This window comes from Bison bison, unplaced genomic scaffold (assembly GCF_000754665.1).
Source record: "Bison bison bison isolate TAMUID 2011002044 unplaced genomic scaffold, Bison_UMD1.0 scf7180017864217, whole genome shotgun sequence".
NCBI classification, from domain to species: Eukaryota; Metazoa; Chordata; class Mammalia; order Artiodactyla; family Bovidae; genus Bison; species Bison bison.
The window spans coordinates 1,745,020-1,756,577 of record NW_011494789.1 but is presented as its reverse complement, the minus strand read 5'-3'; the positions used below and the strand labels follow the sequence as shown (position 1 = coordinate 1,756,577).

The window sequence follows — 11,558 nt, the reverse complement described above, 5'->3', positions numbered from 1 at the left end:
AGTCTTTTCCAATGAGTCAACTCTTTGCATGAGGTGGCCAAAGTACTGGAGTTTCAGCTTTAGCATCATTCCTTTCAAAGAAATCCCAGGGCTGATCTCCTTCAGAATGGACTGGTTGGATCTCCTTGCAGTCCAAGGGACTCTCAAGAGTCTTCTCCAATACCACAGTTCAAAAGCATCAATTCTTCGGCGCTCAGCCTTCTTCACAGTCCAACTCTCACATCCATACATGACCACAGGAAAAACCACAGCCTTGACTATACGAACCTTTGTTGGTAAAGTAATGTCTCTGCTTTTGAATATGCTATCTAGGTTGGTCATAATTTTCCTTTCAAGGAGGAACTGTCTTTTAATTTCATGGCTGCAGTCACCATCTGCAGTGATTTTGGAGCCCCCCAAAATAAAGTCTGACACTGTTTCCACTGTTTCTCCATCTATTTCCCATGAAGTGATGGGACCGGATGCCATGATCTTCGTTTTCTGAATGTTGAGCTTTAAGCCAACTTTTTCAGTCTCCACTTTCACTTTCATCAAGAGTCTTTTGAGTTCCTCTTCACTTTCTGCCATAAGGGTGGTGTCGTCTGCATATCTGAGGTTATTGATATTTCTCCCGGCAATCTTGATTCCAGCTTGTGTTTCTTCCAGTCCAGCGTTTCTCATGATGTACTCTGCATAGAAGTTAAATAAGCAGGGTGACAATATATAGCCTTGACGTACTCATTTTCCTATGGTAGGCTGCAATCCATGGGGTCGCAAAGAGTTGGACACGACTGAGCAACTTCACTTTCACATGGATGGAGGACCCTGAAGGGCTACAGTCCATGGGGTTGCAAAGAGTCTGACACAACTGAGTACACGTACACAAGCACAGGGAACTCGATCCCACAGCTGCAACTAAAGATAGTGTGTACCGCAGCGAAGATGTCCCATCGCAAAACCAAGACCCAACGCAGACAAATAAATAAATATTAAAAAAAGAAAACTAATTTATAAACCAATTACTTGAACCCTTTTATTTTTCTTTAGTATCTCTCTTCAGAACTGGAGACTTGTCCATTCAATAAGCCTCCTCCTATTTGCATTAGGTGTTTTTGTTTGTTTTTCCTGCTAAAAAAACCTGTTTTGGTTATTCAGTTCTCAGTTTAAATACTACCTCCTCAAAGGAGTCTTCCCTAACCCCCTGAATCTACGTTATCCCTTATTCCTGGTCACTCTTGCATATCACCACTTTAAACTTTCTTCACAGAACTTATCACTGTCTAAGTCATCTTTTTTCATTTATTTATTTACTTGTTTGTTGTCTATCTCCCTCCCTTGGAATGTAAGCTCCCTGGAGGCTAGGATTTTGTCTATTTTATTCACTCTTCTAATCCTGGTTCCTGGAATACCTGCTACATAGTAAAAGCTCATTTAAAATACTGAAAAAATGAAATAAAAAATAAGACTCATCAGAGAGGATAAATTTCCCATGGTCACAGAGTGGTTAAGCCACAGTTTGAACCCAGCAGCAAAGCCCATGCTCCAGGGTGCTTGACTCTATTTTCACAAAAAACAATGGGACAAGGGCTTCAGTTTACAATATTCTTTTACATTTATTAATATCTAATTTGCTTCTTCATGTAATCTAGTGTGATAGAACCACAGCTTTGTGTTTACTGGATGTGGATACCAAAGATCAGAAAGGTTTAGTAACTTATTCAAAGTCACCATCAGAGGGAATTCCCTGGCTGTCCAGTGCTGGACCAGGACTCCACGTTTCCACTGCAGAGGGCATGGGTTCAGTCCCTGGTTGGGGAACTAAGTTTCCACAAGCTGTGTGGTGTGGCCAAAAATAAAAGGCAGTGTTAGAGCAAGAGAAGAGCAGGTAAATAATAAGGCAGAAACTTTACTTTCCAGGAAGTAAGTACTGTATGTCTTTCTCTAAAGCTCATGCTCTTATGCTGATAATCACGGGTATTTTATACATGAGAATGGCTCAGCAAAGTCATTCATCAGGAAGTCTAAGAAGGGAGCTAGAGGGGGAAGTGACGTTAAATGTGTTTGTTCAGTCGATAAGTTGATTTAATTCTGGTTTAACCTTATGGACTACAGCATGCCAGTCTTCCCTGTCCTTCACTGTTTCTCAAAGTTTACTCAAACTCGTCTCCATTGAGTTGGTAGTGCCATCCAACCGTCTCATCCTCTGTCATCCCCTTCTCCTCCTGCCCTCATTCTTTCCCAGCATCAGGGTTTTTTCCAATGAGTCAGTTCTTCACATCAGGTGGCCAAAGTATTGGAGCTTCAGCATCAGTACTTCCAATGAATATTCAGGGGGTTGATTTCCTTTAGGATTGATTGATTTGATCTCCCTACAGTCCAAGGGACTCTAAAGAGTCTTCTCCAGTACCACAATTTGATAGTATCAATTCTTCAGTGCTCAACCTTCTTTATGGTCCAGCTCTCACATCTGTATATGACTACTGAAAAAACCATAGCTTTGACTATATGGACCTTAATCAGCAAAGTGGTGTCTCTGCTTTTTAATATGCTGTCTAGGTTTGTCATAGCTTTTCTTCCAAGGAGCAAGTGTCTTTTAATTTCCTAGCTGAAGTCACTGTCTGCAGTGATTTTGGAGCCCAAGAAAATCTAAACAAAGCCCTGCTCTTGAGGACAGCAGAGGCGTGGGAGCCCTATGTCATCTGCTCTGGGTTTGCACAGGGATCTCTAACCCACAAAACAATGGTTTGGGATCCTTGAAGGTAAGGGGGAGACTTCACTGTCTTGTAAGACCCAAGATGTTTCAGAGCAGCCTAAGGTGAGGACCTGTGTCTTTCTGCAGGTCTAGCCTTCTTGCCTGCCAGTGTGTCCTACCTCATTGGCACCAGCCTCTTTGGTGTGTTGGCCAACAAGATGGGTCGGTATGTAGCCTGGGGATCTGGGAAAACTCAGATGGGAGAGTCTTCTGAGGTGTTCCCTGCACCTGGGATGATGGATGATAGCTTGTCTGAGGTTGAAAATTTAGAACAAGTACCGGCAGATGCTTGTTCTAAGGGTGGGAATGGATAGCTGATGAGGGCAGTATAGAGAAAGGTTTGGTCCTGAGCTTGTTGCTATGGAAGATGCAGTGAATATATGAGGGGCAACCTTTACTTTCCAGATGTTTGTTGTCCAGTTGAAGAGATAAAATAAACTCCACAGAGAACAGGTATGGAGAAAACAGTACCCAGAGACAGGTGGTTGTCAAACTGCCTTCCATGGAGCCCCAGAGAACTCTCCAAAGGCTACCAAGTGTAAAAAGGGTTGGGGGCTAAGAGGTATAAGTCTGAATTTTTTTCCTCCAACTGCAATGAGAACAGCTTTAATTTTACCTTTGGAGTGTGATGTAAAAATTTGAAAAGTAATTTTAAAAACCATTTCCATAGGAAATCAGAGAAGGAAGGAAGTTTGGTGTGTTTTTGTGGTTTTTGAGATGGACCCTGAAGACCAGATAGAATATGTATCGATGAGAGATATAGGCTGAGTTAAGCAACAGCAACATTAAGTTAGAACATTGTTCCCAAGGGGAAAGGACCTTCTGAGTCAACTGATTCCTCTTCTAAGGGAAGGAAGACCATGTCTCATTGCTCCTTGTCTGCTTCTACTCTGGGAAGAGGTGTGGAGCCAGGGAAGAGATGAGGGGTGAATAAGGGACTGGGGAAGGGCTCACCTGAGTACAAACTGGTCCTGTAGAGATGTGTTTATCTTCTCACATCCCAACGGGTTCCTGGAATTAGGGATAGCAGGACTGGCCAGAGAGTTGGTGATGGGTAGCAAGTGGAAGGAATCTCAACCCTTAGGCGCTATTTGAAAAATGCTGTTTTTTTTTTTTTTTTTTTAGGTGGCTGTGCTCCCTGATTGGGATGTTGGTAGTAGGTACCAGCTTACTTTGTGTAAGTATAATAAGGTCTTTTGGGGGAGAGTCAAAGGGTGGGGAGAGTGTCAGACACTTAAAGACAACTTTCCTTTGAAATGAGCAGAGGATTGACTTGGCAAGGACTGTCAGTAAGACTGTTTCTGTGTAGGTAGGAATTTACCCCTGGGAGAGATGCTATGCCATCCCACTGAAAGGAGGTGGGGAAGGAGAGGGAGAGGGCAGTGGGGGCAGCTGAAGACAGAAATCTGAGGCTTTATGGATGGCCACATGAAGCAATGGGCTTCTCAGGTGGCACTAGTGGTAAGAGAACCTGCCTGCCAATGCAGGAGATGAGAGAGATGGGAGTTCGATCCCTGGGTCAGGAAGATCTCCTGGAGGAGGAAGTGGAAACCCATTCCAGTATTCTTGCCTGTAGAATCTCGTGGATGGAGGAGCCTGGTGGGCTACAGTCCACAGGGTCACACAGAGTCAGACATGACTGAAGTGACTTAGCATGCACGCACGTGAAGCAATAACGTTGGCATCTATTTTTGGGGTCTGTGCTGCTGCTGCTGCTAAGTCGCTTCAGTCGTGTCCGACTCTGTGTGACCCCATAGACGGCAGCCCACCAGGCTCCCCCGTCCCTGGGATTCTCCAGGCAAGAACACTGGAGTGGGTTGCCATTTCCTTCTCCAATGCATGAAAGTGAAAAGTGAAAGAAAAGTCGCTCAGTCGTGTCCGACTCTTAGCGACCCCATGGACTGCAGCCCACCAGGCTCCTCTGTCCATGGGACTCTCCAGGCAAGAGTACTGGAGTGGGGTCTGTAGAATGGTGCATTTTATGCCTTCACTTACATACCTCACAGTGACAGGATCCTAGGAGCCACTAGAGGAACCATTATCTGTGCTTCCGTCTGTAGCACCAGAGTGTTTGGTAGAGGAAGAAAGAAAGAAGGGCTTTTCTATTTCCAGGAGTCCCCTCCAAGCCCTCTAAACCTACATTTTCTCCTCTCCAGCATGGAGATCAGAAGCACCCTTGCCTCCTAGGCTTGAGGGGGAATGAGATGGCCGCAAAGCCCTGAGTACAGTGCTCAAGAAAGGCAGGAAGCCCTGATCTGGGGCTGGCTCCAGTCCCAGCTTGGCCATTTGTTGCTCATGTGACTCTGAGTTCATTACATCACCTCCCTTGGCTCAGCATCCACATCTGTGTACAGGGGATTCTGATGCCATTTCGAAGGATTACCCAGACCAAAACTGCAGTGGTGTCTGGCTCATAGGGAGCCCACTGTGAATCTTAACCAGTACTAGTAATAAAATAGAAATATCCCCCATGGGCTTCCCTCTGGCTCAGTGATAAAGAATCCTCCTGCCAATCCAGGAGACGTGGCTCGATCCCTGGTCTGGGAAGATCCTATATACTGTGGAGCAACTAAGCCCATGTGCCACAACTATTGAAGCCTGCATGCTTAGAGTCTGTGCTCCACAAGAGAAGCCACCACAGTGAGAAGCCCACACACTGCAATGAAGAATAGACACTGCTCACTGTAACTAGAGAAAAAAAAGCCCACTTGGCAACAAAGACCTAGCACATCAATCAATAAATAAAATTTAAAAAGAAATAATTAAAAAATCAATTCATTCCTAAGACCCTGTTTTTAGCTGGTGACATCTAAATGGTATGTAAAACCTCTCAGGGGTGAGTATGCTAGTGTAGCAGGTGTAGGAGACAAATGCCCAGGGAGGGAGGTAAGGACGCAGCAAAAGAGGAAAACAAGGCTTCCGTTGGGGATCGGGAGGGTAAGAGAATGAATGTCACAAGCCGCTGAAGCAGCGACACAAACCACGCCACCCGCCCCTCTAGCTGTGGGTAATCGGTTGTTGGCGACTCTTTGTCTTCTTGGTCCACTGGCTTCAAGTCGGGGTTTTACTAAAACCTCTGTATGCTTCTCTACTTCTGCCTTGCAAATAGATTCATCTGTACCATTTTTCTAGATTCCACATATATGCGTTAATATATAGTATTTGTTTTTCTCTTTCTGACCTACTTCACTCTGTATAACAGACTCTAGGCCCAGAAACACAGACACAGACAGGGGTGGGGATGGGGGAAGGGAAGGTGGGTGAATTAAGAGATTGGAGTCGACATATATACACTACTGTGTGTAAAATTAATAGCTAGTGGGAAGCTGCTATACATCATAAGGAGCTCAGTTCTGTGCTCTGTGATGACCTAGAGGGGTGGGATGGAGGCAGAAAGGGAGTTGAGTGAGTGGATACATGTATGCATATGGCTGATTCATGTTGTTGTACAGCAGAAACTAACATAACACTGTAAAGCAAGTATACACCAATTTTAAAAAGATATAAAATATAAAAAAATAATACCACCACCACCTGTGGATGATATTGCAGATAGAAAAGAGAGGAAACTCCACTCTAGGTATAATGAGGACAGAAGTGTGTGTCTGGGTGGAGGGGGTAGAGCAAGGGGAGGGAGAGTCCATGGGCCATTCATTGCTGTGACTCCAGGGTCAAACCTGAGGTTCACACTTAATCTCACTGCTTATGTTCTGAAACTCTTGATGGGACATTGAACCCAAATGGCACCAGTTTAGATTTCATCTCTGTAAATGGAAGTAAAGATTCTTTTTCATCAGAGGTGTAAGAATCAAGAGATAACACACGTGGCACATTGTACCTGGTTGATAAATGCGTTTCATAGGAAAACCCTTTGTTTTTGTGCTGTCCCACCTGACCCCCCCTTCCCCCACCGGATTCCTGATAATTCTTCCTCCTTTCCTCCTGCAGGTTCCTCTGGCTCATGATATTTTTGGTCTCATTGGCCCCAATGCAGGGCTTGGCATTTCCATAGGTAAGAAGTACCCTTAAAGGAGACCGGAAGCCCCTGAATGTTGGCTCGAGATCAGATCAGATCAGAGCGGGTACATGGAAAGGCAGGGGGGATAGGATAGCAGCCGGCAGGGGTGTCGAGAGACAGGCTCATGACTCCTGGTGGGTATGGGTGTCAGTGAAGAGGGAGGACAGACAGCAGGCAGAGAGAGTGGAGTAAAGCAGAAGGGGTGGAAGGGGATGTTACAGACAGGGAGGGGGCTGTGTGTAGGACTCATGGCCGTGCCCTACTTGCTCTGACCACAGGCATGGTGGATTCCTCTATGATGCCCATCATGGGACACTTGGTGGACCTGCGCCATGCCCCAGTCTATGGCAGTGTCTATGCCATCGCTGATGTGGCTTTTTGCATGGGCTTTGCAGTAGGTATGTTGGCAGAGAAACAGGAGAACACCAGGACCTGGTAACCCAAATCTCCCTTTACGGGCTGTTTACCTGCCCATAAAGTGGAGCCAAGAGGCTAGTCCTCCTAGGGTTCTGAGATATTTGGCCCTGGGGCATCCTCTGGGTCACCTTCGGCTCCTAGCATGGTGTCCTCCAAGCGATCAAGAATCAATAGATGCTTGCAGATTTGCTTTATTCCTCACAGGTCCATCCACCGGGGGTGCCATTGTGCGGGCCATTGGCTTCCCCTGGCTCATGGTCATCACTGGGGTCACTGACATCATCTACGCTCCTCTCTGCTACTACTTGAGGAGCCCCCCTGCCAAGGAGGAGAAGCTTGTAAGGGGCTCTCACTACTGCTGAAAAAATAATTTGTTTCTTTCATGCCTCTCTCGTTCCTTTTAATCCTGTGCTTCTTTTTTTATATATCTGTTTTTATTTATTTATTTGACTGTGCTAGGTCTTAGCTGTGGCATGCGGGACCTTAGTTGTGGCATGTGGAATCTAGTTCCATGACCAGGGATTAAACCCAGGCCCCCTGCTTTGGGAGTGCTGAGTCTTAACCACTGGACCACCTGGGAAATCCCTATCTTGTGCTCCTATTTCCTCCATCTTTGACAGGCTCTCTGCTTTGCCATGTTTTCTGATTCCCCTTTCATCTCTATCTTTCCTTTGTCCCCTTCCTTACTTTTTCCTTCTCTACACAACCACTTTCTCTCTTACACTGGTCAGTTAGAAAGGGTCCTAAGTACAGAAGGAAAATGGGAGGCTTGTGATGCGTTGGGGTCAAGGACCGTCAAAGGCATCATGTGCTTGCAGTACTTACTAGCAAAGTGTGAATTGCCAACTCATGCCCACAACATGGACAGAATTCCACTGGGCACATTCATGCATTCATTCATTCACTCACATCTGTCACTATCCTTATCAGGTCTTTTCCTAGAGTACCCACAGCCCAGGGGAGAGAACCACAACAGATTACTTTAGTTAATAGATACTTTCTTCTTACTGCAGCAGGAGCACCTTGAGGGTCTGGGTGGGTTGGGGGCAGAAGTGTGTGCTGCATGCTAAGTCACTTCAGTTATGTCTGACTCTTTGCAACCCATGGACTGTAGCCTGCCAGGCTCCTCTGTCCATGGGATTCTCCAGGCAAGACTACTGGAGTGTGTTGCCATCCTCTCCTCCAGGGGATCTTCCTGACCCAGGGATTGAACCCGTGTCTCTTACATCTCCTGCATTGGCAGGCGGGTTCTTTATCACTAGTGCCACCTGGTAAGCCCAAGGGTGTGGATGTGAAGGCTGCTTAAAGGAACAGAAAAAGACAGGAAAGTCCGATGAGGGGTGATGCCCATTTCAGCTGGCTCCCAGCTATAGCCTGTGCTACTGCTATTAGGATTCAGTGAAAAGCTTATCAGATGATTGTCTTGACCAGCATGGTTCCACCTGGTGCTTTGGGTGGACTGTGCACATATAGGAAGCAGAACGAGGGTCCTTTTCTGGTTCCTTGAGTCTTTTCTGAGCAGCCCTAGACTTGGATGAGCTAGTTTGAGAGGGGGAAGGGGAAGCTGGTGAGAGATGGGCAGTGATTTCTCTTCCTGCTTCTTGCTGCAGGCAGTTCTGAGCCAGGACTGCCCCATGGAGACCCGGATGTATGCAGCTGAGAAGCACACAAGGCAGTTTCCTCTGGGGGATGACAGCGATGAGGAGCTTGGCTGTGAGGAGTAGCTGCAGAAACCGGCCCCTGGACCTTGTCGCATGAGGCTCAGACTTCAGTGACCACTTTGTTCCTGGACCTAGATCACCACGGACTGTTCAATAAGCTTCACTTCTATCTCCCCTGATGTCTCCTTTCCTCCCCTCCCATGGGTGCTGTCCCCAGGTTCTCTCCTCTCCTGTGTCACTCACAGCTCTCCCTCTAAGCTTTGATGCCTCACCTGGCCCACCTTTGATGGGAAGACAGAATGCTGTTTCTTCCTTGGCTTCTGTAAGGCTGTGATGGGTTCTGCAAGGAGCGACTCATTTCATGGAGGCGGCAGTGAGCATTGTGTTCCCTGAAACCAGCGGGGTGGCTGACAAACCTCATTTCATCTGTTATCTGATTTTCTCTGGCAACTTTCCAACAGTCTATAAGAGTTTTGTTCTCTGTTCCTCGAAGTGGTCTTCCCTGAGTTTCCCTAGATGAGTTAAAGCATCCTCAACCCTGTACTGCTGCTACATGGCCAACTTAGGACATCCTTTGGCTGTTTTTTTCCAAGCTGAGGGTTTTCTCTGTGGCCAGACCTACAACTGCTGAAATCAGTCTGTCTTCAGTGACAGGAGGGCTCCTATATTCTTCATTACCAAGGGGAACTGGAAAAAATCTGCTTCTCTTATGCTTGAGTTACTGACATTCTCATGATGTCCCCTGTGGGCTTTGTCTGCCTTACCTTAAATTTCTTAGATTCTGAGAAATAAATATAAGAGGAGAGAAAATGCGATTTCATGGGAAGAAGTAAAGCAGCTGTGCTAAAATCCCTTCCAACGGTGGGTTTCCTAACACAAGGATTATAATGAGGCATTGTTCACATTTACTAATGACTAAATTATTCCCTAATGCAGACATGGCAAACTTTTATAGCATAGGAGAGTGTGGATGGAAATATAGTAGGTCCTATAAATATTTTGACATTTAGCAAAAATTTTTTTGAAATAGTTGCTAAAACATAAGATTTCAAAGAGATGGGAGACACAGCAGTTACCTTCAAGTAGCTTCCTATCCCTTTAGGCAAACTGGATATATGTGTATGTGCTCAGTCACTCAATTGTGCTCAACTCTTTGCAACCCCATGGGCTGAAGCCCGCCAGGCTCCTCGGTCCTTAGGATTTCCTAAGCAAGAATACTGGAGCGGGTTGCCTTTTCTCCACCACAGGATCCTCCTGACCCAGGGATCAAACCCACATCTCTTGTGTCTGTCTCCTGCATTGGCAGGCAGATTCTTTGCCACTAGTGCCACTTGGGAAGCTCCAAAGTGGGTATACACCAAATAAAAATGATCAGCGCTGCAAGTTTGTATATACTCTATATTCCAGAATAAAGAGGCAGGGATGGTCATGGTCTGGGTGGGGAATAATGGTGGAGATGGAGGCAGAGGCAGGAATGGAAAGACCCACAGGCACAGACTTGGGGTTCCTGGATGTTAGATTGGGGATGATCAGACTTTACTCTGGAATGGTGCCTGGCTCTGATGATGGAACTCCTCTGCAAGAGTTTGGTGGGTTTAGTGCAAGCCCTGAATCATCAGAGCACATTCCAGCTGAACCTCAATGAATTCGTACCACTTGGACAATGGGTATGTGATTTATGGATGTGTTTTTAGGGAGTTGGCATTAACTAGACTTACTTGATTTGCAAAACCCCACTTACATCATCATACTTATATCAACATTTAGTCAGGATGATATTATCTCAGATTTTGAAGGAGCTCAAAGATAAGATTAGAAAAAAAAATATGGAATCTGAGACTGCAAATTTAGACTGAGTGTGTGGCCACTGTGACTCTTATACAAGGTGGGAGTGGAATAGGGTAGGGTGTGGAGGCATCAGGGGCACTGACAGTGGTGTGTGCGTGCATGTGTGCTAAGTCGCTTCAGTCGCGTCCGACTCTGTGACCTCATGGACTGTAGACCACTAGGCTCCTCTGTCCATGGGATTCTCCAGGCAAGAATACTGAAGTGGGTTGCCATGCCCTCCTCCAGGGGATCTTCCCAACCCAGGGGTCGAAGCCAGGTCTCCTGCATTGCAAGCAGATTCTTTATCATTTGAGCCACCAGGGAAGCATGACAACAATACACTGCTGATTCTCACATCCACAAGGAGGACAATTTATAATAAAGGACAGGCTTGTTACAGAAATTGTTCACACATTAAAGAAATAAGAAAAAAAAGAAATAGGAAGAGTTTTTAAAGGAGTAATCCATCTTTAACTTGCCAGTTAACATTTAGCAATTTAAAACACATTTAAGGAAAAACAATGGATGCAGTTTAGTCAGTCTTTCAAAATAATGTTGATAAGAGTCAACACCAAACACTACAAAGTAAGTCAGGACACGTTTTTTTTTTTTTAATTATAGGTCAGAAATAGGTAAAAATAATATAGCCTATATATGGAAGATTATTTAAAAAAAGAGAATCCCATAAAAATAGAAAATGAATTAGTCTTTATTAATGCTTTTACAAGTGATATTAGGAAAAGAATTCACGGTAGATGTTCACATTCACATGTGACACTAAATTCTTTTAAAAATGAAAATACCAACCCAGCAAAAATGAGCAATAAGAAGTTTTTTTTGTTTGGCTTTTAGTTTGGGGTGGTGGTTGTGTGTGTGTGTGTGTGTGTGTTGCCCATAAGTCTGT

The 11,558-nt window shown here is 45.4% G+C and overlaps 1 protein-coding gene across 2 annotated transcripts in view; it reads left to right on the top strand.

The window, feature by feature from the left end:
- SLC18A1 (solute carrier family 18 (vesicular monoamine transporter), member 1) overlaps positions 1–9,963 on the top strand; it is a 47,012-nt gene extending 37,049 nt beyond the window's left edge. The window contains exons 11-16 of one of the 2 annotated variants that reach the window (XM_010845439.1): positions 2,819–2,897; positions 3,857–3,908; positions 6,680–6,743; positions 7,028–7,147; positions 7,371–7,504; positions 8,777–9,963. In XM_010845439.1, the coding sequence (XP_010843741.1) occupies positions 2,819–2,897; positions 3,857–3,908; positions 6,680–6,743; positions 7,028–7,147; positions 7,371–7,504; positions 8,777–8,890 (563 nt within the window). In that variant the 3' untranslated portion in view covers positions 8,891–9,963. The remainder of the gene's footprint in view (positions 1–2,818; positions 2,898–3,856; positions 3,909–6,679; positions 6,744–7,027; positions 7,148–7,370; positions 7,505–8,776) is intronic. The other variant, XM_010845438.1, reaches the window with a different exon arrangement.
- Positions 9,964–11,558: the final 1,595 nt, after the last annotated feature.